The sequence below is a fragment of the Podarcis cretensis genome (assembly GCF_951804945.1).
Source record: "Podarcis cretensis genome assembly, chromosome: 2".
Classification (NCBI taxonomy): Eukaryota; Metazoa; Chordata; class Lepidosauria; order Squamata; family Lacertidae; genus Podarcis; species Podarcis cretensis.
The window spans coordinates 115,249,094-115,276,668 of NC_137171.1; the positions used below are offsets into that span (position 1 = coordinate 115,249,094).

The 27,575-nt window shown below is 46.7% G+C and overlaps 2 protein-coding genes across 4 annotated transcripts; both read right to left on the minus strand.

Annotated features, from left to right (window-relative positions):
• Positions 1–1,767: 1,767 nt before the first annotated feature.
• LOC307208706 (zinc finger protein RFP-like) lies at positions 1,768–11,443 on the minus strand. Of its 3 annotated transcripts, XM_079963585.1 has the most exons (8): positions 10,222–11,443; positions 9,629–9,724; positions 8,846–9,076; positions 8,403–8,425; positions 6,882–7,003; positions 5,485–5,517; positions 2,523–3,065; positions 1,768–2,486 (listed from the first exon to the last, which is right to left on the minus strand). In XM_079963585.1, exons 1-7 carry the CDS (start codon positions 10,651–10,653, stop codon positions 2,548–2,550), a joined length of 1,455 nt encoding a protein of 484 aa, XP_079819711.1. In that variant the 5' UTR covers positions 10,654–11,443; the 3' UTR covers positions 1,768–2,486; positions 2,523–2,547. The 3 variants fall into 3 exon arrangements, with proteins under 3 accessions (XP_079819711.1, XP_079819710.1, XP_079819712.1); XM_079963584.1 differs by having other exon boundaries at positions 1,768–3,065; XM_079963586.1 differs by lacking the exon at positions 8,846–9,076 and having other exon boundaries at positions 1,768–3,065; positions 10,222–11,442.
• Positions 11,444–14,286: 2,843 nt separating this feature from the next.
• On the minus strand, positions 14,287–26,895 carry LOC307208673 (E3 ubiquitin-protein ligase TRIM11-like). The gene is made up of 7 exons (XM_079963525.1): positions 26,106–26,895; positions 25,446–25,541; positions 24,938–25,168; positions 24,581–24,603; positions 23,560–23,681; positions 22,732–22,764; positions 14,287–15,141 (listed from the first exon to the last, which is right to left on the minus strand). The coding sequence occupies exons 1-7, from the start codon at positions 26,604–26,606 to the stop codon at positions 14,642–14,644; spliced, it is 1,506 nt and encodes a 501-aa protein (XP_079819651.1). The 5' UTR covers positions 26,607–26,895; the 3' UTR covers positions 14,287–14,641.
• Between the last annotated feature and the right edge of the window lie 680 nt (positions 26,896–27,575).

Here is a 27,575-nt window from a genome sequence, read left to right on the forward strand (position 1 = left end):
CACCATCATTATATAGCTTTAGGTGCCAGGTGTTATAGGAACTCTAAGGTCTCAAATATAGAATAATTGTTGATAATTGCACAAGTATATAAACCACATGTCTAAAACAGTACAGGAGAGCAATCCAGAAGCCATATTGGCTCTCCTAAAAAAACTACAGTCATACCTCATGTTACATCTGCTTCATGTTACGTTCTTTCAGGTTACATCCTGCGGTGACCCAGAAGTACCGGAAAGAGTTACTTCTGGGTTTCGCTGCTCGCGCATGCGCAGACGCGCAAAATGACATCACATGCATGCGCAGAAGCGGTGAATCACAACCTGCGCCTGCGCAGATGCAGATTGTGTTATTTTCATGTTGCAAACGGGCCTCCGGAATAGATCCTGTTCGCAACCAGAGGTACCACTGTAAATATTTCCTCTGCCTCCTTAACCCCCTTAGGCCAACCCCAACCTCCCTCACCACCAAAGGAATACAGTGGTACCTCCGGTTCTGAACTTAATCCATTCTGGAGGTCCGTTTGTAACCGGAAACCGTTCTCAACCTGAGGCGCGCTTTCGCTAATGGCGTCTCCTTCTGCGCATGCGCCTCTGGTGCACAATTTCGGCTCGCATTTGGGGGCAAAGTTTGCTTCCAGGAGCACATACTTCTGGGTTAGCAGAGCTCATTACCCGAAGCGTGCGTAACCAGAAGTGTTCGCAAACAGAGGTACCACTGTACGAGTGAATAGTAAAGAGAACCCGCACAAGCGACGCTGACACAAAACCCCACACATACACTAAGTAGAATGGAAGCATTTCCACCCCACCCCCACTCACCATGCCTCCCTCCACCTCTTTCTCCCTTTTCTTCCTAATGTAACACTAATGTCTCAACAAATGAAACTGATCTGTAGAAAACGTAACTTGAAAAAAGAGACATTGCGCATACGTTTGTAAACCAACAAATCTTTAATAAAAATAAAAATGTGTTTTAAAAAATAATTAAAAAAAGAACGTACTTGTCAGGGACTCAGCGGGAGCGCAGGGAGGAGAGGAGATGGAGAGCGAGGGGGAGCAATCCGAGGGCAGCGTAGGAGAATATGACAGCAGCCCGATAGATTCCATGAGCCTCTCCAGCGAATCGGAAGATTCACAGAAGGGGGCGCCGATGGGCAGGGCAAGGGGGGACCCAAGGGGGACACCCCAGAAGCAAGGGGCCAGCGGGGACTCCCAGAGCAGCAGTTGGAAATCAGGACCAGCTTCCCCACCAGAGCGTAGTGGGGGGGAGGAGTCCCAGGTATCAGAGCCCACATATGCACCACCAGCGAGAGAAGATGAGTCAGGGTTGGCCACGCCTCCATCGGAGAGCGAGGGAACGGTCAAGAGGAAAGTTGCAGGCTGGGCGCGCGCGCCAAGTTCAAATGTACAGGCGAGCGGCACAGAAGGTAGCCCGGATAGGGAACCAGGTCCTAAAGCCCGCCGGAAGGAGGGGGAAGAATCATCAGGGTCAGCGTCAGAGGAGTCCAGAAAGGATGAAACCCTAGCGGGCAGGAGGGCCCAGAGGAGAAAGGAACTTAGGAAGAGGTGGAGCAAAGCGAGAGTGTTAAACTGGTGTGGAAGGGGCGGAGACTCAGACAGGACTTCGCCGGTCTAAGGTCGAGACGTAGAGCTGCGCGCTGCGGCTTTAAAATGGAAACTGAACCTCAATAAAGACTTTTGTACATAACTACAGCCTAGCGTTGGTCCTCTGTGAGCTGGGACCTGGAGGCAGCTCTGACAGTACTGAAAACTGAATCAATCTGACCCACACATTCCAATAGCAACCTGACAACCTAAAACATAGCTATCCATTGAAATGTGCATTTATCCAAATATTGCAATGACATTTCCCAAGCCAAACCTATGCTCACAATAATACGTTTATTGGGTGAAAGTGCGCAAAAACTGGCAGCGTGAAAATGAATATTGTTGTGAAAATAACATACAAAGATGCATTATGCTAGGAGAAATATATTGGGTGGGGGGGATGTGTACAGTGGTCAAAACTGCATATAGGCATGTGTTTATTAGGAGAAGTTGGCACTAAAATGCTTTTGACAGTCTTCTTGATTGACCCAAGAGCCAGCCAAAACCATCACTGTGGATGGTGCCCAAAGCTATTCAGAGTATACCCTTTGAAGTTAATAAACATGGCCAACTTTGTCAAAGGGATCTGCTCAGTTGGGTAGCACCCCTTGTACAGAACTGGGCTGAAAAGGAGGCGTGGCATCGTGAATGCCACATGGGCCAGCCAATCATTCTGCAGCAACTTATGGCTGCTCAGGGCTGAAGTAACCTTGTGAGTTTGATCCTGCATTTTGGGTGGTGTGCGTGGTTGCCCTGAACAGGGCCCTGAGCTGGAGGGGGTGCAAAATTGAGAATGCCCGCAATTGAGAAAAACCATTTGGGGTTGGCAGATTTTGACCTTGCTTAGGGCACCGTGTTACTAAAGGTTGCCAAAGCCCGCCCACTGCCAGGGAGAAAGGTTTATCAATGCAGTGAGTTTATGCCCATCTGTCTCCACCCTTAGGCAGAGAGTTTCAAAATGCCTTTCTTGCTCACGTAAAAGAAGGGCTGGAGGGTCTCTCCAGAGAAAGAGGCTTCTGAGAATGAGTGGAGAAGGGCTGCTGTATCAGCATCGTAAAAGGACACCCGTCCCCCTTCACAGTTCAGGGCCACTCGGATCCTCTTGGGCTCCCCACCCAGAATCGAAACAGGGTGCCCATTGCGGGTGGAGACCCTGTATTGATCACTCCACTTCCCTATGCGCCAGAACCCTTCCTTAGGACCCGGGATGAACTCGCCTTTCCTCTTCACAGACTCTCTGGCCACCCCCACGGCCCATTCCCCCTCGCTCCCCACAGCCACTTCCCAGAAACGTCTGCCTTCCCTGAACGCCTCATGTCCCAGCACGTAGTATTGGTAGTCGAATCTCTTCGGGTTGTTTAGTATGTCTTGATGCCTTTCTCCCTTCCTCACACTCTTAAGATCTCCAGACAGGATGAGCAGGGAATGGGCTGTGCCTGGATCCAAAGTTACGTTTTCTGCAGGGGGGGGGGTCAGGGGAGGGAAGAGAAGACCAGCAACGTCAGCCGGGAGATTGGATTGTGTCTAAACATATGGCAGGGGAAAGCGCTTCCTTATTTTGTCAACAAGGCTTCAATGCCAGCCCGCCCAAGAGGCGTGGTGAGGCAGTTGCCTCAGGCCAGCAGGCTCCTGGGGGCAGCTGCACTGTAGGGCTGGGCGATAAAATCAAAATATAAAACCACAAAATACATAATCAAAATAAGAACAACAACCCTAATAACCCCCTCACTCCCCAAAACCACATTTTTAAAAGGGCATAGGATCATCACAACATTTAAAGTAAGACAATTAACAAAGCCACTTGTTGGAAAGACCATGATCTCAGAAATGCCTGCAGGAATATTTATTGGCAACCAAATTGGCTGGGTGCCTTTCTGATACGCAGTTAAGCTGCATCCTAACTGTTTACTGTTTCTTTGTTTAGGTTTCCTGTTTTCTTTTCCCAAGCAGAGATAAGAATGTGTATGTGTGGTGTCAGCTCCCTAAAAAAAGGTCAACAACTTTGGGGTTCCCCCCTGAAAAAGGTCAACAACTTTTTTGGGGGGGGAATCTTTGCACCACGGTGCCGGATATGCTTAAGATGGCCCTGTGCACCAAGAAGCTGCGCCTTGGTTTTTGAACATTTCAGAAGTCTAACGAACTTCCGGAATGGATTAAGTTTGGCGCTTTTGTTTTTGCTATTTATTTTGCGTTGGTTTTTTTTTTTTTAAGGCTTTTTCTTTTTTTTTGGTTAATTTGTTCTTGTGACTGTGCGGAACACAGTTCAGCTACTGATTGATTGATTGTGTGACTGCAGAAATGGATTTTTAAAAGCCCCCCATCCAAACAATTACTATCATCAGTGCAGGTAAGATATATATTTTTTAATTTTTTTTATTATCGACAATACTGTCTTTTTTATTTTATTGTACAGTACATTGATTATTGCTTTCATTTTATGGATCAATGGTCTTGTTAGATAGTATAATTCATGTTAAATTGCTGTTTTAGCGGTTGTTCTGTCTGGAACGGAGGAATCCATTTTGCATTACTTTCTATGAGAAAGCGCGCCTTGGTTTTGGAACGGACCTCTGGAACGGATTAAGTTTGAGAAGCAAGGTACCACTGTACCTGGTTTTCAAGGTCATGATATATCACCAGCTAAACATTGCAATATACTGATATATCACAATGTCTGAAATAAGGATGGAGCTTGAGCTGGCTTCACGGTTTTCCCCACATCGCGATTTTTGCTGGCACCCACTCTTGAGATTCGCTGCCCCCTACATGAGGCAAAGGAGTGTTTGAGCTGGCAGAGTTAACAGAGGCAGCTGGAAGTGAAAGAAGCATTGGCTGGCTTCCCAGCTTTTCCTTCCCTGTGTTTTTTGCATAGCACACATACACACATCATGATTCGTGATATATTACCAGGTCAAAAATTACAAAACCAATTATCACAATATGGATTTCAAACCAGTTTTGGACAATATATTGATATATCACCCAGCCCTGCTACACTACTACCCACCTGCTCCTAAAATGTCCAGGATAAAATGTCCAGGACAAGACCAGGTTTCTGCCTCCACATCCTGCACTGCCTCCCTCATTTTATGAGATTAGGAGTTAAAGGTAAAGGTAATGGGACCCCTGACCATTAGGTCCAGTTGTGGCCGACTCTGGGGTTGTGGCACTCATCTCGCTTTATCGGCGTACAACTTCCGGGTCATGTGGCCAGCATGACTAAGCCGCTTCTGGCAAACCAGAGCAGTGCACGGAAATGCCATTTACCTTCCTGTCTATTTATCTACTTGCACTTTGACGTGCTTTCGAACTGGCAGGAGCAGGGACCGAGCAACGGGAGCTCACCCCGTCACGGGGATTCGAACCGCCGACCTTCTGATTGGCAAGTCCTAAGCTCTGTGGTTTAACTCACAGTGCCACCCACATCCCATTAGGAGTTAGATTAGGAGGAATTAATGGAGCTCCAGCCCCAGCAGAGTTGCCGCCTTCCTTTTTTGGTTAAGAACATCCCTGACAAAATAACAAAGAAACATCTGAGAGGTCTTGAAAGGGAACATGTCTGGACTCATGGCTAAGGAGGATATAATCTTATTGTCTGTGCATGAAGTAAAAAACACAGCTGAGTGAGTCACAGAAGAGGACACGCAACAGAATTTGGGTTCTTTGAGCTTAAAGCGTATGGGGGGAGATCTCTCTGATGTGGGGCAGTGGACCCACCTGCTGGATCGTTTAAGCTGTTTGCTGCCACCACCTATGTTCTGCCAGTCTTTATTGGTGAACGGACACAGATATGAGAACGTGAAATGCGTCTCCAATGACCCCCTTCTGAAGGAGACCTCTTGGAGCTCTTCACCCCTAACAGACTTGGAAATTTACCTTTTCTCAGCTGAAGTCCTGACCGCAGAGATTCTGGAGAAGGAAAGGGGAAACAGAGACTCAGTGCCACACCACCATTCCTGGTCAGAAATCTGGTAATGATAACATGAGCCTTGGTAGCTCCATCAGTAGAGCGTGAGACTCTTAATCTCAAGGTCACGGGTTCAAGACCCATGTTGGGCAAAAAATTCCTGCTTTGCAAGGGGTTGGACTAGATGACCCTTTAGTGGAAATGTGGAAGAATTGGGATTTAGGAGATGGAGCTGGCCTTGTGCAATTAACCTTTCATTCAATACTGACCTAAGCTCGTCCTTGGGCCTCCCTGCAGCTGGAAGGAGGGATTCTACCGGTAGCCTAGTACTGTTCCCTTGTAAAGTGGGAGATGTGGCTGTTTGTTGGCTGTTTACAGTTTTGTTGGCTGTTAACAGCTTGTCGATTGCCTGCCTTTTTGTTTGACCTTGGGTGAGGATTTGCATTTTTGTATGTGGGTCTAAAGTCCTATTTTTGCTCAATAAATCCAGACTGTCTCCTCCACCAGTGGTTTGTCGTTACTTCAAATATCCATTAAGAATGAACCCTTTTGCATTTGACAAAAGGTCCCCTACGATTCGATAAGCTCATAGCATTATAGCTCGGGGTGGCCAACATGGTGCCCTCTAGATGTTATGGACCGCAAGTCCCATCATTCCTAGGAACTGACCATGCTGGCTGGGGATGATGGGAGTTGTGGGCAAAAACATTGGCAAGCCACCGTGTTGATTCTCCCTGCATATGTCAGGGCAGGAGCGGTGCCTGGACCTACAAACTTGGAAAAACAGGAACCCCCACTCACAGATCTCCCCAGAAACCTTGAGGAGCTGCCAAATCTCAGCTGAACCTTCCTGATCCTGGGAAGGGGAGAAGGAGTTTCAGCTGTCCCTTTTTTAGCTGCAAATTCAGCTCCCCAGACTGAGAGGGTAGATTGAATTCCCAGGTTTTTGAGTGGGGAGATAAGGCTTGCTGCCATTGGAGGACGGCCTTATCTTCAGCCATGCCAGGTCCCAGGGTAAATCCCTGGCCTGTCCAGGGAGGGATGGAAACGCCTCTTGCCTGAACTCCTGAACTCCGAGAGCATCGGTGTAGACAATATTGAGCTAGAGGGACCCAGAGTTGGGACGATGTGAAATCATTCCCCCATCCCACTGTTAAACAAGGCTGGATGCTGAAGCCCATAGCATCTACAAAAGAGCAGGATGCAGTTGTCCGGACTATGTTTGAGCAGAGCCCTTTCTGCAATTCAATATATTTGCCTTTTCATTGCCTAATTGTTCTATTTCCCAGCCTTGCTCACATTACAAATGACCTCGAAGCATTCGTGCACAATTTTTAACATAAACCTTGCAGCACTTTTTCATTACCTCTGAATTTATTCATGACACCCATCAGGAAGGGATTTATATCGCAGAAGTCCCAGATCCTCCACTTCAGGGCAGGAGGAAAAGCCACAGGAGGATCCTGCAAGTTCTGCTTTGCCCGAGACCTGGGGGAGAAGATCATCATCAACCCACCATCCTTCCAATGAAGAGCAGCTCTCTGTAAAGCCACGTGCCTTATGAGGAACGGTTGCAGGAGTTTGGCATGTTTAACCTGGTAAAGATGAGACTGAGAGGATATCTTCAAATATCTAAAGGGCTATCACATGGAAGATGGAGCAAGCTTGTTTCCTCCTGCTCTGGAGGGTAAGACAAGAAGAAGAAGAAGAAGAAGAAGAAGAAGAAGAAGAAGAAGAGGAAGAGGAGGAGGAGTTTGGATTTGATATCCCGCTTTATCACTACCCTAAGGAGTCTCAAAGGGACGTGGGTGGCGCTGTGGGTTAAACCACTGAGCCTATTGGGCTTACCGATCAGAAGGTTGGCGGCTCGAATTCCCGCAACGGGGTGAGCTCCCGTTGCTCGATCCCTGCTCCTGCCAACCTAGCAGTTCAAAAGCACGTCAAAGTGCAAGTAGATAAATAGGTACCACTCCGGTGGGAAGGTAAATGGAGTTTCTGTGCACTGCTCTGGTTTGCCAGAAGCAGCTTAGTCATGCTGGCCACATGACCCGGAAGCTGTATGCTGGCCCCCTTGGCCAATAAAGCGAGATGAGCGCCGCAACCCCAGAGTCGGCCACGACTGGACCTAATGGTCAGGGGTCCCTTTACCTTTACCTAAGGAGTCTTAAAGTGACTAACATTCTCCTTTCCCTTCTTCTCCCACAACAAACACTCTGTGAGGTGAGTGAGGCTGAGAGACTTCAGAGAAGTGTGACTGGCCCAAGGTCACCCAGCAGCTGCATGTGGAGGAGTGGGGATGCGAACCCGGTTCACCAGATTACGAGTCCACCGCTCTTAACCACTACACCACACAGGCTCCCACACCACACTGGCTTCAAATTACAAGAAAGGAGTTTCCAGCTAAGGAAGAACTTTCTGGCAGTAAGAGCTGTACAACAGCAGAACAGACTCCCTCAGGAGGTGGTGGACTCTCCCTCCTTGGAGATTTTTAAGCAGAGGTTGGATGGCCTATATGTACTATATGAGTTAGTTGAGATTCTTGCATTGCAGGGGACTGGACTGGGTGACCCTCAGGGTCCCTTTCAACTCTGCAGTTCTATGTAGGTGTGGAATCTTAATTAGAATCCTAGCATCACAGAACAGATCAGTTCCTCCTTGCTGGTGAGGACAACGAAATTGTCAGCAAGACAATGGAGGAATTTGTGGGACCTTAATTTCTTGGCAGCGTTTGAGTTCCGACAGATATGGGGGAAGTTGAAATCTCCCATGACCACTATATAGTAAGGTCACTGTTGTTTCACTCTCCTCCTTAACATATTCCTATAGTTTTCTACGCCTGAGTTGGGTCTGCTCCCCGGCAGTGATCCTAGGTGATCTTTGTGCTTACCTCTGTAAGAAGCTTCTGATATCCTAGAGGGAAATAAAAGGGGAGATTCAGTGAAGACATTTCCCTGTGTAACATGGAGTGGGTCTATTTCAAATGCTCAACAACTGAAGCAGATATATATATATATTGTCTAAGTGCAAAACCAAACCTTCCCCATCAAATACACACACATCTATAATCGTAAGATAAGTGAATCAAATGGCAAAGTACAGCCATTTATGCAGGGGCAGGTTTTGTTGTTTTTTTTAAAAAATGCATGTTTGGTTTAAAAGTGAGTTTCAGGCTGGAAAGTGTTGAAGACTAGGATAATGTGTACCAGTTCAGCCTTCCTCCCCTGATTGGCTACTTTTTTATGTGGGTGGGGGAGATTTCAAAAATGGCATCTCCCTGTTTGTAATGTGAATTGGTACACTCCACTCTATCACTTCAGAACCAGACTTTACCTGCAGGAGTTGGCTCGCTGGCTGCTGAAACTTCTCCTGCATCACCTGGATGCGGTTTTCAAGAGAGGAGAGCTTCTCTGATAGCCTGGCCAGGTGCTCCTCGCTTTTCCTGGCAACCTCCTTCTCCACCTCTGCCATCCGGGCCAGGAGATTTTTCTCTAGTGCTTCCAGAAACTGTCGTAGCCGTCTGAACTCAGCCACCATCTTTTCCCTCTCTGTTTCTGTTCGTTTCTGCAACAAACACAGTGGTACCTCGGGTTACAGATGCTTCAGGTTACATACGCTTCAGGTTACAGACTCCACTAACCCAGAAATAGTACCTCGGGTTAAGAACTTTACCTCAGGATGAGAACAGAAATCACGCGGCGACAGCGGGAGGCCCCATTAGCTAAAGTGGTATCTCGGGTTAAGAACAGTTTCAGGTTAGGAAAGGACTTCCACAACGAGTTAAGTTCTTAACCCGAGGTACCACTGTAAAGTGAAAAGGTGAGAACCGCGGGTGAGTCTCAGGAACCAAGGGTGAGGATTTGCAGACTCAAGAGATCAGTTCTGAGAATTCCTTTGGAAGGGCACACCTGACATTCAAGCCAATATTCAGAAGCAAGCTTTTACAAACACCCCTCACCCCATGCTATTTCGTGTTCTTTGGGCAATCAGGCCATTATAAATAGTAAGATATTAGATAACACCCCCCTCTCTCTCTCACACACCCCTTTCTGGATTTCAGACAGCGATTCTGAAATATATGGCACTTTTCCACATCCCGGGAAGAGCAACACTTACAAGCAAATCTCGGCTTTCCTTCTCAAAGTCTGCTTTAACTGCCAGAGTTTCCCGCGTCTCCTTCTTCAGAATTTCTATCCAGTTGCGGAGTTGATCCTGAAAACAGTTTGGTTCCTTTCTTTAAAAACAAACCTTTTAGTATACAGATAATAGGCAAGTTAAATACAGTGGTACCTCGGGTTACATACGCTTCAGGTTACGTAGGCTTCAGGTTACAGACTCCGCTAACCCAGAAATAGTGTTTCAGGTTAAGAACTTTGCTTCAGGATGAGAACAGAAATCGTGCTCCGGCGGCGTGGCAGCAGTGGGAGGCCCCATGAGCTAAAGTGGTGCTTCAGGTTAAGAACAGTTTCAGGTTAAGTACGGACCTCCGGAACGAATTAAGTACTTAACCCGAGGTACCACTGTAGTATGCTTGGGTCACCCTTCTGCATCCCAGAATTTGGTCCCTGTGAAGCAGCCCAGGATCTCTTACTGGACATTTTCTCTTGTCTGGCGCGTGTGTGTAGTAAAACATTTGGTTTCAAGTCTCCCTTGTGCACACCTGTGTCTCCCCACTGCACCCCAAATCAAGACCCACTGCCTTTTCCTACCTTGTACTCCTGGGACGCCTCCTCCAGAGGAATCACCTGGTGGCTTTTGTGCTCCTTGGATCTGTCACACACCACACAGATGGGGGCTTCTTCCTTCTTGCAGAAGAGCTTCAGGGGCTCCTGGTGCTTCTCGCAGACCCTCCCCTTTCCTTCTGCCCCCTTTTCCCCTGGAAGAGAGACTTTCTCGGCTACTAGTATTTCCACAACATTTTTCAGTGGCCGATTGGGGATGAGGTTCCTGTGCTGAATGATTTCCCTGCACTGAGGGCAGGAAGCCTCTCCTTCGGATTCCCCCCAGCACTGGATCAGGCAGGATCGGCAGAAGTTGTGCCCGCACTCCGGGATGATCACCGGATCCCTGAAATACTCCAGGCAGATGGGGCAAGTGGCTTCCTCGCAGAGATCCTGCACGGGACCCCCAGAAGCAGCCATGGCTGCTGCCTCGCCAGGAAGAGAGAGCTTGGGTCACTTTTCTTTGCTTTTCGCGCGCGAATGGATGTGTTTCCATTTCCTCGCCAGGAGGAGATTCCAGGGGGTGACTCAAAATTTCCTTGCTTTGCAAGATGTGGAGTTAGAAAGGAGATCTGGCATATTGCTTGCCCCACCCAGGAAACTCAAGCAGGGTGACTCAGGATCTCTGCTGCCTTTGAGACGTGGATTTAAGTGGATTTAAGTCTTTGATATGGAAATTCATTTTTAAATTTTTCCAGCTTCAGGGCACAATGTTCAGCCTCCAAGGAGCATCGCAGCCCAACCCTCCACTACGATGCTCTTTCTCACGGGACAATTGGAGACCCCACAGCAGCCGCCGACCTGGAGAATTTTTAAGCTGTTTTCAGGTCCAGCTTCTTCCCGCTTTTTTTTACATCCACTGATCCTATTCTCCAGTCTGTCCATCCTCTCAGAAAAATTAACATGGATGGAATCATTGATCTTTCTTTTTTGTTTTTTGGTGAGGGGAAGAGTTCTCTCTCTTTTTACTTGTGATTTTTTAATCTTTATATACAGTGGTACCTCAGGTTAAGTACTTAATTCATTCTGGAGGTCCGTTCTTAACCTGAAGCACCACTTTAGCTAAAGGGGCCTCCTGCTGCTGCTGTGCTGCCAGAGCACGATTTCTGTTCTCATCCTGAAGCAAAGTTCTTAACCCGAGCTACTGTTTCTGAGTTAGCCGAGTCTGTAACCTGAAGTGTATGTAACCCGAGGTACCACTCACTATACTGCTGAATTATTATTGTTCGGTGGTTGACACATTCCTCATAAAATTCTTTTAAAATCAGTTTTTTATAAAATTCAGCTTTGATGCTCTGAACATTTTCCTCTGACATTTCATTTGATCCATACTGAAATGAGGGTCCCCTTCTTAATTTGGGTCTATGTTCAAGTGTAAATATGAAGACAAAACATTTGAGGCCATTACAGATCCACCCAAAATTGTTTTCCGTTTCATATTTTGGATTATTGTGGATTATAATTCCTGCTGTCTGTGTGTTGACATTTTGCAGAAGGGTCTGTAACTGAATAAAATGCTGAGGGGACAGTTCTGAAAACTTTTTGGAGTGGTTGTCCTCAGGCCCGTAGCCTGCCTAATAGTTCCAGGAGGACAACAAAAAAGTAGCACAAGCAGCAGTTTATCCCAACGGACACACTAATGTTTATGTTGTTTTCATTAAGTCTATATTAATGAGGATTATGATAATGATAACTGTAACCTGCACAGCTCGAGAGTACTATACCAGGCCAAATGGGCATCCCAAAGTGGGAAAGGGAGAGGGATCCTGAGGGATCCTGACCAGAAGTGCCAGTCATATCAGCCGGAAAATCCTCCAGCCTCTGAGGGTGGACCATTCTCATGGGTGCCCCACCTCTGCAGCGGGGAAATGGTGCTGAAAAAGCCTAATTTCAACAGGAAGTGTTCTGACCAGGACCACAGACGGATGTCAATATCTCCCAGTTTCTGATCACTCTCTTCCTGCCCAGTCGAATAATAATAATAATAATAATAATTTATTATTTATATCCCGCCCATCTGGCTGGGCCTTCCCAGCCACTCTGGGCGGCTTCCATAAAAACCAAAAATACAGTAAAATCACACGTTAAAAACTTCCCTGAACAGGGCTGCCTTAAGATGTCTTCTGAATGTCAGGCAGTTGTTTATCGCTTTGACATCTGCTGGAAGGGCGTTCCACAGGGTGGGCGCCACTACCGAGAAGGCCCTCTGCCTGGTTCCCTGTAGCTTTGCTTCTCGCAATGAGGGAACCGCCAGAAGGCCCTCGGCGCTGGACCTCAGCGTCCGGGCAGAATGATGGGGGTGGAGACGCTCCTTCAGGTATACTGGACCGAGGCCGTTTAGGGCTTTAAAGGTCAGCACCAACACTTTGAATTGTGCTCGGAAACATACTGGGAGCCAATGTAGGTCTTTCAAGACCGGTGTTATATGGTCTCGGCGGCCGCTCCCAGTCACCAGTCTAGTTGCCGCATTCTGGATTAGTTGTAGTTTCCGAGTCACCTTCAAAGGTAGCCCCACGTAGAGTGCATTGCAGTAGTCCAAGCGGGAGATAACCAGAGCATGCACCAGAGTGTGACCTGCGATATTAATCAGGCCAACAGTATGTTGGGACAGCCCCACGGTTGTCACCAGACATGAATTCCTGAGCCGCCACCCCCAGAGCCAGTCGCCTCAACATGGAGGTTGAAGCCCCCCAGATGCAGCCATCTGGGAACCCCCAACTCTGCCCCCAAGACTGGCTCTGCCACTCAGGCAGTGAGACTGCTGGGAAGTGAGGCGGGCAGAAAACCAGCAGAATCTCAAATCTGTCCCAATTAATTACCCAGTGCTGGGAACGAACACTGTAGATCCCCATTCAGCTGGAGAAAGAGAATCTCTCTAGACCACGGAAACCCCCCACTTGCTGGCTCTCAAGTCTGATTCTGCCCTGAGTAGCCAGGTGGGCACAACTGGGCGAGACCAACTCCACCTTGTTTACCCATCCAGGTCTCAGGAATACGCACCAGACCAGCCTCCTCACCCACAATCAAGTCATGGATTGGAGGAACTTTATTCACAGGCAACATGGCATGAAACTCAGCAGTCATGGTCCTCAGGTTGGAGGGAGGCCTGGCACATGTAACATTCCCCACCTGCCTCTGCTATGGGCCCCTGTTCCTTTCCCCCCTGTCTCCCACTCCATACTTTGAACAGGGCAGGATTTCTGTGGAGTTGGAGATGGCCAGTCCGGAGCTAAAGGGCTGAGGCGTCATGGGGAACACAGTGGAAACCTGTTGGGGGCTGGTATCCTCAGACCCATAGATTGCCTAAAAACTCGGGGGGGGGGGGGCACAACATGAGTTTGACCAAGCTGCAGGAGGTCGTGGAAGACAGGAGTGCCTGGAGTGCTGTGGTCCAGGGGGTCACGAAGAGTCGGACACGACTAAACAACAATCTGACTGTTCACTACGAAGCACCTTGGAGAAAATAATTGTATACATGGGAATCTACCCCCACTCCCTAACATTCTCTAGTCTAGATTCTCATTCAGAACCTCTGACAGAGGCTCCTCATTGTCAGAGGGGATTTTGTTACCTCGAGGCCCAAGACCTACGTGGGGGGTTACATTCCTGGGGTCAGCATTTTTGTTGTTGTTTAGGCGTGTCCGACTCTTTGTGCATGCAAGGGCAATATTGCATAAGTCAGGAAGACCCTCGAAAATGCTCCCCCAAGCAACCATCCTTACTTGTCCGAAGCCAAAGATCTTGACCTTTCTAGAGGCCGGGAAGCAAGGTGGACTTAGAAATTCTTTTCCCCACTGCCAAAGTCCCCCCCCCCCAATGAGGTCTCTCATGTTCTTTCTATTTATTAATTTGTTTTGAGGAATGGTTCCAGGGTGCAATCTGTACTCAACTAGCAAACAGGTCTCTTTGGATATAGAGATTTTGCTGAATTGCCACATAAGCTTCCCTGAGGAGCAGCAAAAAAGAGGGATTTTGAAACTTCCATCTCCCTGGCCAGTGAAGATCTTGGAGGAGGAAAAGGGAATCTGAGAACAGGATTGAGGCTGAGAAAGGTTTTAAGTGATGCTCTTTGCATGATTCTGATTTTATTCAGAAAAAATGATGGTACTGTCTCTAGAAATCTTAAGTCAGAGTTGGGGGTTGGAGAGAGAACTACATTGAAACAGGAATGTGTGTAGGGTTAGTTCCTATGTTTTTCCTATGTCTGGGGATTGACAGGGGACCCAATCAATCAGTGTCATTTAAAAGCTGGCCCAGGAATAGAGAGCTCCATCATGATTGACACAAGGGATGGCCAATCACAGTTCTGCAAATATGGTTTCTCAAGTGCTTGTAAGCTCAATCTTGAAGGGAAGACTGAATATGTCATAATGGCAATGAATATACGCTTGCCTGTCTGCACCCTCAGTCAAGAGAGTCTCAGGTTCTCGTTTTTCCTCACGTAAAACAAGGGCTGGAGGGTCCCTCCTGAGAAGGAGGCTGCTGGGAACGTGTAGAGGAGGGCTGCTGTATCAGCATCGTAAAAGGACATCTGTCCCCCTTCACAGTTCAGGGCCACTCGGATCCTCTTGGGCTTCTCACTTGGAACAGGGGCCTCAAGGGGGGTGTGCCCAAAGACCCAGTTCCCGAAACACCAGATCCCCTCCGTAGCATCAAAAGACACAACACCCTTCCTCTTCACAGACTTTCTGGCAACCCCCACCCCCCACCCCTCCTCTCTTCCCACAATGACCTCCCAGAAATGTCTGCCAGATGTAAAACCCTCACATCCCAGCACAAAGCCATGCGTGTCAAATCTCTCAGGGTTGTCTGGCAGGTCTTGATAGAAGTCTCCCTCTCTCACACTCTTTCGATCCTCAGACAGGATGAGGTAGGGATTTGCTGTGTCTGGATCCAAAGTTACGTTTTCTGTGGGGGCAGATGAGGAATGAGAAGAGAAACAACGTCAACTGGGAAGCTGACTCTTTTTTAGGCACATGACAGAAATAGCATCCCCTCTGAAATGAACAGGGACTCCATGACGAGAGAGGGATGTCCATCAAGTTCTTAAAAATGATTCTTGAAACATCTGCAGTTCTTCCAAGGGTATGAAGTACTTAGCGCACATTATCTACATAGAACCCTTGCAAAGATCCTGTAAGTTGAGTCAATCTTACTATGCCCATTTTTCAGTTGGGAAAGCTGAGGCTGAGAGGCAGTAGCTTGTCTAAGGCCACCCCCACCCCCCACAGTTCATGGCAGAAGGGAGTCAAAGCAGGGACTCCCTGATTCACATCTTAATCTTCTGCCTCACATCACAGACCATGCTTGACATACCAGGTAAAACTGGCAGCAAGAGCTCTCGCTCTTTTTCTAACCAGATTAATGTTTAATGTAATGTTATACCCCATCCTTCCAGGTTGTTTATAATAAGCAAATAAGTGATTAGGTTACCCGGAACCCCTTGTGTGAAATGTCCTGCTTGGGATTCTTGAAAGCGCATCGTATGATTGTAGAATTGGGAGGGACCCCAAGGGTCATTTAGTCCAACCCCCTGCAATGCATCCACCACAGGGCGCCCCCCCCAACCTCTGCTTAAAAACCTCCAAGGAAGGAGCGTCCACCACCTTCTGAGCGACTCCCTCCCATGTTCTGCAGTGTGGGCCTTTGGTCTGTTTCCCCCAGGCAAACTATGAGCAGTCAGCCAAGAACTAACTTGATTATCACTTGCGATTTGGTAAGAGCGATGCAGAAAATGGATAATTCTTTCTTTCAAATTGACATCTATTACATTTTGTGTGAGTGTGTGTTAAAGCCAAGCCCAGTAAAACCTAGGAAGTGCCATTCCCACCTGTCACTGTCAATGCAAAGACCCCATCCTGGTTCCCCAGACCTGATTGGCTATATGATTAATCTTTTTCTTCACTGTTCCTCACATTTATGGGAAAAGTGGGCAGTGGAAGCATCAGGAGAAGCCCATTTAAACTTGGTCAGGCTGGGACTTCCGGGTTAGCGCGATCGGGTAATGGCGGATTCCCTCCGAGCTCCGGAGGGAATCGGCTCTACTGAAGACGGGTCTTGCCGCGGCGGCGACGCGGGGACCCTCAGAAACCGCAGGCGCTGAAGCCTGCGGACTTGGTGACTTGGCGGGCACCTTAAGCGCCCCCACGACCCGCGAAGAGCCTTTTTAAAGGCTTCGGAGAGGGTACGGAGAGTGGCGTGGTGCTGTGAGTAGACCGCTACTTCAGTGGAGTGAAGCCGCGAGCCATGACCGAAGAGCGCTGACTTTTTTCCTTGAACATTTGGACTCAAAAAGAAAGAACCCGTGAGTAGTATGGAATTTGGACTTTGAAAATTTATTTCTTTTGAATTTGGTACGTTCGGGGGAGTGTTAAAAAGGAAGTCCGCACCCCCCTTTCTGCAGACATTTAAGGCAAGAACTGGATAACTAAGATCGAGAGACTATCTTTCTCTGTGTGAGATAAAAGTTATTAATTTCACAATTGACACTAGAAGTTTTGAGCTGGAGGTTAAGATCTGAATTTTAGAAGTGGATGTACAACCCCCCCCCAGACCCGGGAGCGATCCGCAAGTGAGCCGGTTGAGGGGACAAGGAGTTTGACAGCTGTCAAACGAGCTGTCAAACGAACTGTTTAAGCTAGAAGAATCTGTTACATATTTTCCAGACCAGATGGGTTGCATTTGATTTAAAGTTGTTGGAAACAAGTACTAGTAATTGATCGTTGGAGAAGGATTACTAAGTAACAAGAATCCCTCTAGGGGGGATTCTGAGGCACTACAATGGCTGCAGATGGAAAATTACAGGCCGAGTTGGAAAAAACACTTTTTCTCGTGGGAAAACTTCAGGACCAGAGCACAGCCATGGCTACAATGATTGCGACCTTGAATTCTAAAGTAAGCAATTCTGTTGCCTGCGTTAAGGACTTGACAAAAGAAAACTCTGCAGTTGAACCAGAAGACGTGACAAAAGAAAATTCTGCAGCTGAACCAGAAGAGATATTTTTAGAGTCAGAGGAGAGGGAAGGAGGAGCGGAAATAATTCAGGAAGAAAAGGCCAACCAAAAGCCTACAAATGGGGAATACAAAGAAAATAAGGCATGGACAATGAGAATCTGGTTGAAAATCAAGGATGAAGAAGAGAGAGATCCCCTTATGGGGGAACTGAAAGAGCTATGGATTATAAATCTGTGTAAGACGAAAGAGGGAGCCCTTGGGACATTCGGATTATTTGAACTTAAAAGAAGTAAGAAACAGGATCGGGGCTCCACTCTCGAATATGGAGGGCTGGTTGGAAGAATCACTGACCTCATTGGGATAGAGCTCCTTCGAGACCTGGTGGCCAACATAAAAGACTATCAACAAAACCGACGAAGAGGGACTGATAGAGATTTGAAGGCCTTGGATGTGAGAAATCCGGGCTAAGAACTGATATTATGGACATTTTTGGGGGGGATCGAAACCTGGAAAGGGGGGGGGGCGAGGGTTCTTTTATAAGGTTATGATTTTTATGTCTAACTATTATGCTTAGTATTTAATATGATAATTGAGAAATTGTTGGAAGGGAATCTAGGTTGATCTTAGGAAAGGATGTAATGATTATAATGGACCTGTATAAGTTAAAATTGGATAATTAAGAAGAATTAAGTATAAGAACTTGCTGAATTAATTATTGGATCTAGGGAACATGAAGGGGGAATGTGGGGAAGTCAGAGAATCTGGTTATGAAAGTAAGAATTTGAAATTGTACATGTTTGTTTGTGTTTTTGTGTGTTTATTATGTCTATATAAAATGTGAAAACTCAATAAAAATTTATTAAAAAAAAATAAACTTGGTCAGGCTGGTGGACATTAGAAAGAAGATCTGCTCTACAGTCCCATCGTCTCCCCCCCCCCCCCCCGGTTAGTTAAGTGATTTCTTTTTAAAGACACACATTTATACAGCTGCCTTTGGAGATTAAGTGTGATGTGGGATGTTGCCACTGCTGCTATTAATCTTTTTTTTAAAATGTAATGGGTTTTTCTAGTTTTTTATTGTCTTGATTAGCCTTTATGCATTTTACTCACTGCTGTTGTCTAAAAGAATCCCAGAATATAATTTTGAAGATAAGTAAGAGATAAGTCACTGCCTTGCCATGGCAAAAGGGCTTGAATAACTCAGAGAAGCTATGAGCTATGCCGTGCAGGGCCACCCAAGATGGACAGTCATAGTGGAGAGGTTTTGACCAAATGTGATCCACCTGGAGGAGGAACCAGTAAGCCACTCCAGTGTCCCTGCCAAGAAAACTCCATGGACAAAGACAACAGGCATATAAAAGTTATGACGCTGGAAGATGAGCCCCTCAGGTCGGAAGGCATCCAACATGCTACTGAGGAAGAGCGGAGGACAAGTACAAGTAGATTCAGAGCTGATGAAGCGGCTGGGCAAAAGCCGAAAGGACTCTCAGTTGCGGATATGCCTGGAAGCAAAAGGAAAGTCCAATGCTGTAAAGAAAAATATTGCATAGGAACCTGGAATGTAAGAACCATGAACCTGGGTAAATTGGATGTGGTCAAAAATGAGATGGCAAGAATAAATATTGACATCCTGGGCATCAGTGAACTAAAATGGATGGGAATGGGTGAATTCAGTTAAGATGAACATCATATCTACTGCTGTGGGCAAGAAACCCGTAAAAGAAATGGAGTGGCCCTCATAGTCAACAAAAGAGTGGCGAAAGCTGTACTGGGATGCAATCTCAAAAATGATAGAATGATCTCGATACGAATCCAAGGCAGACCTTTTAATATCACAGTAATCCAAGTTTATGCACCAACTACTGGTGCTGAAGAAACTGAAATTGACCAATTCTATGAAGACTTACAACACCTTCTAGAAATGACACCAAAGAAGGATGTTCTTCTCATTATAGGGGATTGGAATGATAAGTAGGGAATCAAGAGATAAAAGGAACAACTGGCAAGTTTGGCCTTGGAGATCAAAACGAAGCAGGGCAAAGGCTAATAGAGTTCTGTCAAGAGAACAAGCTGGTCATCACAAACACTCTTTTCCAACAACACAAGAGACGACTCTTCACATGGACATCACCAGATGGGCAGCATCAAAATTGATTACGGTATATTCTCTGCAGCCAAAGATGGAGAAGCTATATACAGTCAGCAAAAACAAGACCTGGAGCTGACTGTGACTCAGCTCATCAGCTTCTAGTAGCAAAATTCCAGCTTAAACTGAAGAAAGTAGGAAAAACCACTGGGCCGGTAAGATACAATCTAAATCAAATCCCTTATGAATACACAGTGGAAGTGAGGAACAGGTTTAAGGATTTAGATTTGGTGGACAGAGTGCCTGAAGAACTATGGATGGAGGCTCGCAACATTATACAGCAGGCAGCAACAAAAACCATCCCAATGAAAAGGAACTGCAAGAAAGCAAAGTGGCTGTCCAACGAGGCCTTACAAATAGTGGGGGAGAGAAGACAAGCAAAATGTGAGGGAGATAGTGAAAGATACAGGAAATTGAATGCAGATTTCCAAAAAAATAGCAAGGAGAGACAAGGCCTTCTTAAACGAGCAATGCAAAGAAATAGAGGAAAACAACAGAGATCTGTTCAAGAAAATTGGAGATATGAAAGGAACATTTCGTACAAAGATTACCATAATAAAGGACAAAAGTGGTAAGGACCTAACAGAAGCAGAAGACATCAAGAAGAGGTGGCAAGAATACACAGAGGAATTATATCAGAAAGATATGGATGGATCGTACACCCCAGGTTGTGTGGTTGCTAACCTTGAGCCAGACATCCTGGAGAGTGAAGTCAAATGGGCCTTAGAAAGCACTGCAAATAACAAGACCAGTGGAAGTGATGGTATTCCAGCTGAACTATTTAACATTTTAAAAGATGATGCTGTTAAGGTGCTACACTCAATATGCCAGCAAGTTTGGAAAACTCAGCAGTGGCCAGAGGATTGGAGAAGACATCCCAGTCCCAAAGAAGGGCACTGACAAAGAATGCTCCAACTACTGCACAATTACACTCATTTCACACGCTAGCAAGGTTATGCTTAAAATTCTACAAGGAAGGCTCAAGCAGTATGTGGACCGAGAACTCCCAGAAGTGCAAGCTGGATTTAGAAGAGGCAGAGGAACCAGAGACCAAATTGCAAACATGCACTGGATTATGGAGAAAGCTAGAGAGTTCCAGAAAGACATCTACTTCTGCTTCATTGACTATGCAAAAGCCTTTGACTGTGTCGACCACAGCAAACTATGGCAAGTTCTTAAAGAAATGGGAGTGCCTGATCACCTCATCTGTCTCCTGAGAAATCTCTATGTGGGACAAGAAGCTACAGTTAGAACTGGATATGGAACAACTGATTGGTTCAAAATTGGGAAAGGAGTATGGCAAGGCTGTATATTGTGTCCCTGCTTATTTAACTTATATGCAGAATTCATCATACGAAAGGCTGGGCTGGATGAATCCCTAGCCGGAATTAAGATCGCCGGAAGAAATATCAACAACCTCATATATGCAGATGACACAACCTTGATGGCAGAAAGTGAGGAGGAATTAAAGAACCTTTTAATGAGGGTGAAAGAGGAGAGCGAGTGGCTGTCCGGACAGAAAAGGTTCACTCAGGCAACCCAGCCTGGTGTGGCGCCGGTTTATGCACGCGCAACCCCTAGAACCATTACATCTACCTCCTGGGAATAACAGATTTGGATATTCCACAAAAGAGGAAGGGTATCTTTTTATATGCGACGGCGGCAGCAAGAGTTTTGATCGCAGCAAAATGGAAGAGTAATGAAATCCCCTCTATACAAGATTGGATCCAAAAGCTGACAGAATATGCCGAATTAGATGGTTTATCAGAAAAAATAAAGAATAAATCAAAACAGGAATTTGTTTTTAAATGGGAGGTTTTCAAAGAATATCTGAAAAATAAATATAGTAGTTTAAATTCTGTTGCAGCATTCGAGGAATTTCAGTAATAGCTGCTAGGTAGATAGAAGAAATTAGATTTATTGAGAATAAGTTTAATTATGAAAAAAATGTGTATTGGCAATAAGTAATATGAATTTGAAATATGGAATAGACGGTAAATTGGGTCTTTAGTGTTAAGACCAATAGATGTTTTATTGTTTGCAAAGAAAATTATGTGTCTAAGGTTATTTTTGTAATTTGTGTGTAATTTGGTATTTGTGTTTTTGTGTGTGTTTTTTCCTTGTTGTATAAATAAATATTTAATAAAAAAAAGAAAAAAAAGATGCCAGCTTCTAGGGAGAAAAACAGTGTCAAACCTAGACAGCATCTTAAAAAGCAGAGACATCACCTTGCCAACAAAGGTCCGTATAGTTAAAGCTATGGTCTTCCCAGTAGTGATGTATGGAAGTGAGAGCTGGACCATAACAAAGGCTGATCGCCGAATAATTGATGCTTTTGAATTCTGGTGCTGGAGGAGACTCTTGAGAGTCCCATGGACTGCAAGAAGATCAAACCTCTCCATTCTGAAGGAAATCAGCCCTGAGTGCTCCCTGGAAGGACAGATCCTGAAGCTGAGGCTCCAATATTTTGGCCAGCTCATGAGAAGAGAAGACTCCCTGGAAAAGACCCTGATGCTGGGAAAGATGGAGAAGGGGACGACAGAGGATGAGATAGTTGGATAGTGTTCTCGAAGCTACCAGCATGAGTTTGACCAAACTGCAGGAGGCAGTGGAAGACAGGAGTGCCTGGCGTGCTCTGGTCCATGGGGTCACGAAGAGTCGGACACGACTAAACGACTAAACAACAACAACAAAGAGTTTCCTTTATGCTGCCATCTGCTGCACCTTTTCCAGCTCTTATGATTCCCTTTTTGTGATGTCCAGGATCAGGCCAGACTGGACTTCTGTCTTCCCACTGAGCCTTTTCCCATGGTCTGTGGTGCAATTCTGCCCTGCTCTGCCCAGCTCTTTTAGGTTTACTCAAGTTTCTCTTGTTTTAGCAGAGAAGTCATGTCTCCCTTTCATTACAAAAGCTGAGGGAAGACCCCCAATTTTACAGGGAAGCCTGACCACTGGAGTTCACACTCAGGCAGCCCCCAGCTCCCTCCACTGACACCAGAACCCATTCATCTTCTCGCCCCCAAAGGTTGTTGCAGCCATTTTCTGAGCTATTTGTGCTCCTGCGTTTCCTACTCTTACACCTTACTCTTACATAAAAGGGGTAAGGCTCAAAGGGATATTTCCCCCTCATGTGCCAGGAGCATTTGGCTTCACACCACCCCTGTGTCTTATTGAGATTCGGCACAGAAAAGCCAGCCAACCTGGGCTGGGGGCTTCCTAAGAGTCTGCAGGATCAGGCCAAGAGCCCCTCTAGCCCAGCATGCTGCTCTCACAGAACAGATGCCTCTGGGAAATAAGGGAAAATAAGGCATGGACGGAAGAGCTGCAGTGGCCTGGTCTTTTGAGAAGCGGATCCCCTCTCTCCCGAATTAGTGTCTCTGTTTGACCCGGAAATGTACCTTTTCGCAGCTGAAGTCCATATTCCACAGTGTCTGGGAGAGAAAAGGGAACAGATATTTAGCATCACACCATCATTCAGACAACAAACCTGGAATGAACAATATGAGCTCATTGGATAGTAGCCAGGTGTTGTGGACTACAAGTCCCATCAACCCTAACCACTGGCCAAGCCAGCTGGAGATTATGGCAGTTGAAGTTAAAAGTAACGTATTTTTCGCTCTATAGGACACATTTTCCCCCCTCCAAAAATTAAGGGGAAATGTGTGTGCGTCCTATAGAGCGAATGCAGGCTGCATGGCTAAGCCCGAAGCGCTGCGGAGCGCTCCGTCTCGCTGTTCTAGCTTGGGGATGGCTGCGCAAAGCCAAAGGCGCTCCAAAGGCTTCAGGGATCTTTGAGGCTGCCGGTGGGGGAAAGCAGCGCTTCCCCACAAGCTCGGGGGGCAGCAGCAAGGCTGCGCGCAGCCTTTGCGCTGTTCCCCGCCCTGCTCTTTGGGGCTGGCGGTAGGGGAAAGCAGCGCTTCCCCCCACCAGCCCCAAAGAGCAGGTCAAAAGGAACTTGAAGCCTCCAGAGCCCAGCGGGAACTCCCGCTGCACTCTGGAGGCTTTGTGTGAATGCACCGTGAACGCACCTTGTTTTAGAGGGGGAGAACAAGAAAAAAAAAGTTGTGAGTCCCCTGTTTATGAAAGTGTGGCATCTGGATATTGAATGGAGATATATACATAAGCCTTTCATCTTCCTGGCATTACTAATATTACATATGACCTGGAGTCTTTCATGGACACTTTTAATTATCTAATATAGAATCCTTACAGTCCTTCCTCATTACCTCTGAACTGCTTCATGACAGCCTCCAGAAAGGGATTTATATCGCGGAAGTCCCAGATCTTCCACTTCAGGGCAGGAGGAAAAGCCACAGGAGGATCCTCTAAGTTCTCCTTCTCCTGAGACCTGGGAGGAGAAGAACAAAGTCAAGCCACCGACCTTCCAATGCAAGGAGCTTTCTGACAAGGCAGGGGTCTCATCCTGATGATAAAGGCACCATGGAAATATCATGAAGACTTGGGAGCAGGGTTCTATGGCAAAAGGGAGCATCTAGAAAGCATTGAAGAGGTTGAAGAAAAACCAATACACACCTGCTTCCATAATACATGGGAATAAATATATGAATATGAGATTGAAGGGAAATAAGCTGATATATGCGTATCATTTTTTTGAAGAAAGGTGAACAATAATGGGTCCTTATGCAGAGATTTTAGGATTACACCAGTTTTAGTGAGGCATTTCAAATGATTAAAATTATTAATATTTTGTAACCCAGTGGTTACATTTAAAGTACAGAGAACTATTAGAAATTAAAGCTGTATTTTTCAGCATGGAATATTTTCAAAATATGAAGCTGTTTGGGGACAAGGCTCTCAGCGGCTGCTCCTCACGATAGCTGAGTCAAAGGCAGTGGTGCCTCTGAAATCACAGGAGGGGAGTGTCCTCTGGGGCTCAGATCCTGATCACGGGTTTCCCACAGGCTTCTGGTTAAGCACTGTGAAAAGAGGATGGTGGACTAGATGGGCCACCGGCCGGATCCAGCAGGGCCCTTTCTCACATTCTTATGTCTGAGGAAGAATCTGCAGAAGCCGGAAATACACTGGATATTTAAGGGTAAGTTATAGTGAATATGTTTACAAGCCCCTTTGGAATGTCTCCCTTTTCTGTATCTATTGCAGAGGAAATGAATCCATCAGGGAAAAGGGAGAAATATGTAATGGGGGGGAAGGAGGAACGGCTTCCTTGCTATGATTCTTGATGAGACCAATAGCATCAGAATAAGGCAGGGGTTTTTCGTCACTTACCTCTGCAAGAAGCTTCCAATATCCTGGAGGGAAAAACAAAAGATGTCAGTGGAGCCATTTCTGCAGTCAGTTATAAATACTAAGCAGCTGAGTGGCAACTGCTGGGGATCACAGGTTTGGAGAGCACTACTGGTTTTTAGGCTTCTCAGAGACCTCTGGTTGGGCTAATGAAAGAACACAATGCTAGAATGAAGGGGCCTGTGGTTTGATCTAGCAGGGCCCCTTCTGCGTCCCCAGGACTGACGCCTTTCACCCTTCATGTACTATTTTCCTTCCAACAATATTTTTATGTGACTAAGTAAAGCCTGTAGTCTGAAGCAGCACACTCCACCCTCTCGCGTCAGGATGAGGCCTCACCTGCAGGAGTTCCCTCTCTGGTTCCTGAAGCTTCTCCTCCATCTCCCGGATGAGGCTGTCAAGAGAGGAGAGTTCCCTGGAGAGTCTGGCCAGGAGCTCCACCCTTTGGGCTGCAATCTCCTTCTCCACTTCTGCCATCTGGGCCAGAATATGTTTCTCCTGTTCTTCCAGAAACTGGCGCAGTCGCTTGAACTCAGCCACCATCTTTTCCCTCTCTGCAACTGTTTGTTTCTGCAGCAAAGAGATTGAAAGAAGAGAACAGTGGGCCAATATCAGGCATCTAGTCTGCTGTTAAAGGATGAAGAGGCCAGTTATCTGAATTCCCTTGGAAGGCCACTTCTGACATATTCAGCAGAGAAAGAGCTTCGTAAAAACTTACAAGCCCACCCCCTCCTTTAAATGGTCTTTCATGCTCTGTGGGAGATAGGGCTGTTCAAAAAGAAACCACTTTCTCTATTCCATATTCATTTCCCCCGCAGAAGACCTTAAAAGAAACAATGATGCTTACAAGCAGGTCTTGACTTTCCTTTTCTGCGTCTGCTTTAAACACCAGAAATTTTTCTCTCTCCTTCTTCATGTTGTCTAGGCAGGTGCTGATCTGATCCTGAAAACAAATCAAAATCGAAGTCTGCTTGCTTTTTTCTTTGTTGGAATTCATAATAACAGGAAAGTTGAATCATCTGCTTGCTCTCTGCTTCAAAGACTGTGGTCTTTGCCTTTGTCATCCTGGGAGCTTGTGGTGCAATGGGTCAGTGTGTTTGGCTGTTAACCAGAAGGTTGGTGGTTCGAGCCCAACCAGGGATGGCTGTGGGCAGAATTCCTGCATTGTGGGGGGTTGGAGTAGATGGCCCTCAGGGTCCCTTCCAACTCCACCATTCTGTGATTCTTTCCCTGTCTCCTCCATTGCTCCTCCCTCCAGCCCTTTCCTAAGGGAGCTGATTCTAGAGGATTAACTGGGGGTGAGTTACTCCTGCAGGGGGACACTGGGGGCACTCTACCACCCCACCAAAAGGAAAAAAGAAATGTTTATTGCACAGAATTTCAGAAGTTTAGTTACTCTTTGGCTGCCCGAGGGGAGAATACATTAAAGCGTTTTCTTGCAAGACCCCCTTCTCTGTAGCTATTTCACCCTCATCACCCCCAAAGGAAACCCAGAGTGTTTTCCTACCTTGTACTCCTGGGACGCCTCCTCCAGAGGAACCACCTCGTGGCTTTTGTGCTCCTTGGATCTGTCACACACCACACAGATGGGGCTTTCGTCCTCCTTGCAGAAGAGCTTCAGGGGCTCCTGGTGCTTCTCGCAGATCTTCCCCTTTCCTTCGGCCTCCTTTTCACCTTGAAGACGGAGTTTTTCCAAAACATTTGCCAGCGGCCGATTGGGGATGAGGGTCCTGTGCTGAAGGATTTCTCTGCACTGAGGGCAGGAAGCCTCTCCCTCGGATTCCCCCCAGCACTGGATCAGGCAGGCTCGGCAGAAGTTGTGCCCGCACTCCGGGATGATCACTGGATCCCGGAAACTCTCCAGGCAGATGGGGCAAGTGGCTTCCTCGCAGAGATCCTGCACGGGACCCCCAGGAGCAGCCATGGCTGCTGCCTCGCCAGGAAGAGAGAGATGCTTTCGTTTGCTTTGCTTTTCGTGCGCGAATGGATGTCTCCTTTTCCTTTCCATGAGGAGATTCCAGGGGGTGACTCCAGATTTCCCTTCCGCTCCGCAGACGTGGCCTTAGCAAGGAGATCTGGGGTTCTGCTTCCCCCACCCAGGAAAGTCAAGCAGGGAAATTCAGGATCTCGGCTGCATTAGAGACGTGAATTGCAGTAGAACAGGGTCTCTGTGACATTGAAATTTGCTTTTTCAAAAAGAAGGGGCAAAACTATTTGCTAGTAACTCAAGGAGCCAGGCGCCTAGGAGAGGAAGAGAAAACCTCTCCCCTTCCGGAGTTGCAGGAGTGAACTCTCTGTGGGCGGAGGGATGTCGCCCGCGTGATTGGTACTCCTAGCCGCGTCACGCCCCCCGGCTGGCCAATCGGAGTGGCCGGGGGCGTGGCTGCTTGCCTTTTAAACAGGGGTTTATATTAACATGAACCATGGAAGTTTTTTATTTTTTTATCTTTTGGTGTGGGGGAAGTGTTTTCTCTCTTTTGACTTGTGTTTTTTTATCTTCATAAAAAAGTATTAAATAATAATAATAATAATAATAATAATAATAATAATAATAATGGAATAATAATAATAATAATGGAATAATAATAATAATGGAATAATAAATATTATTGTTTGGTGGCTGATACATATTCCTCATAAAAACAAAGAACACATGGCTTTTTTGGGGGGGGGTGAATTTCAGTGTTGATGCTCTGAGCATTTTTCTCTGATGTTTCATTTGATCCATGCTGAAGTGAGGGTTCTCCTCTTAATCTGGTGTGCACCTGGCGATATGCATCAGGCCAGCAACCTCTTGGGACAGCCCCACGGTCGTCACGGCAGACATGAATTCCTGAGCTGCCACCCCCAGAGCCAGTCGCCTCAACATGGAGGTTGAAGCCCCCCAGATGCAGCAGTCTGGGAGCCCCCAACTCTGCCACTGAGACTGGCTCTGCCACTCTGCGAGGGGGACTGCTGGGAAGCCAGGCGGGCGGGA

Bases quoted from the DNA above. Each gene is read 5' to 3' on its own strand.
- LOC307208706 (XM_079963585.1), bottom strand. From the start codon at position 10,653: ATGGCTGCTTCTGGGGGTCCCGTGCAGGATCTCTGCGAGGAAGCCACT. The intron at 9,077-9,628 runs GTAAGTGTTGCT...TGTTTGTTGCAG, and splicing joins AGGAAAGCCGAGATTTGCTT to AAACGAACAGAAACAGAGAG. The intron at 8,426-8,845 runs GTAAAGTCTGGT...ATTTCCCTCTAG, and splicing joins CAGCGAGCCAACTCCTGCAG to GATATCAGAAGCTTCTTACA.
- LOC307208673 (XM_079963525.1), bottom strand. From the start codon at position 26,606: ATGGAAAGGAAAAGGAGACATCCATTCGCGCACGAAAAGCAAAGCAAA. The intron at 24,604-24,937 runs GTGAGGCCTCAT...TTTTCCCTCCAG, and splicing joins CAGAGAGGGAACTCCTGCAG to GATATTGGAAGCTTCTTGCA. The intron at 15,142-22,731 runs GTACATTTCCGG...CTGCCCCCACAG, and splicing joins TGGACTTCAGCTGCGAAAAG to AAAACGTAACTTTGGATCCA.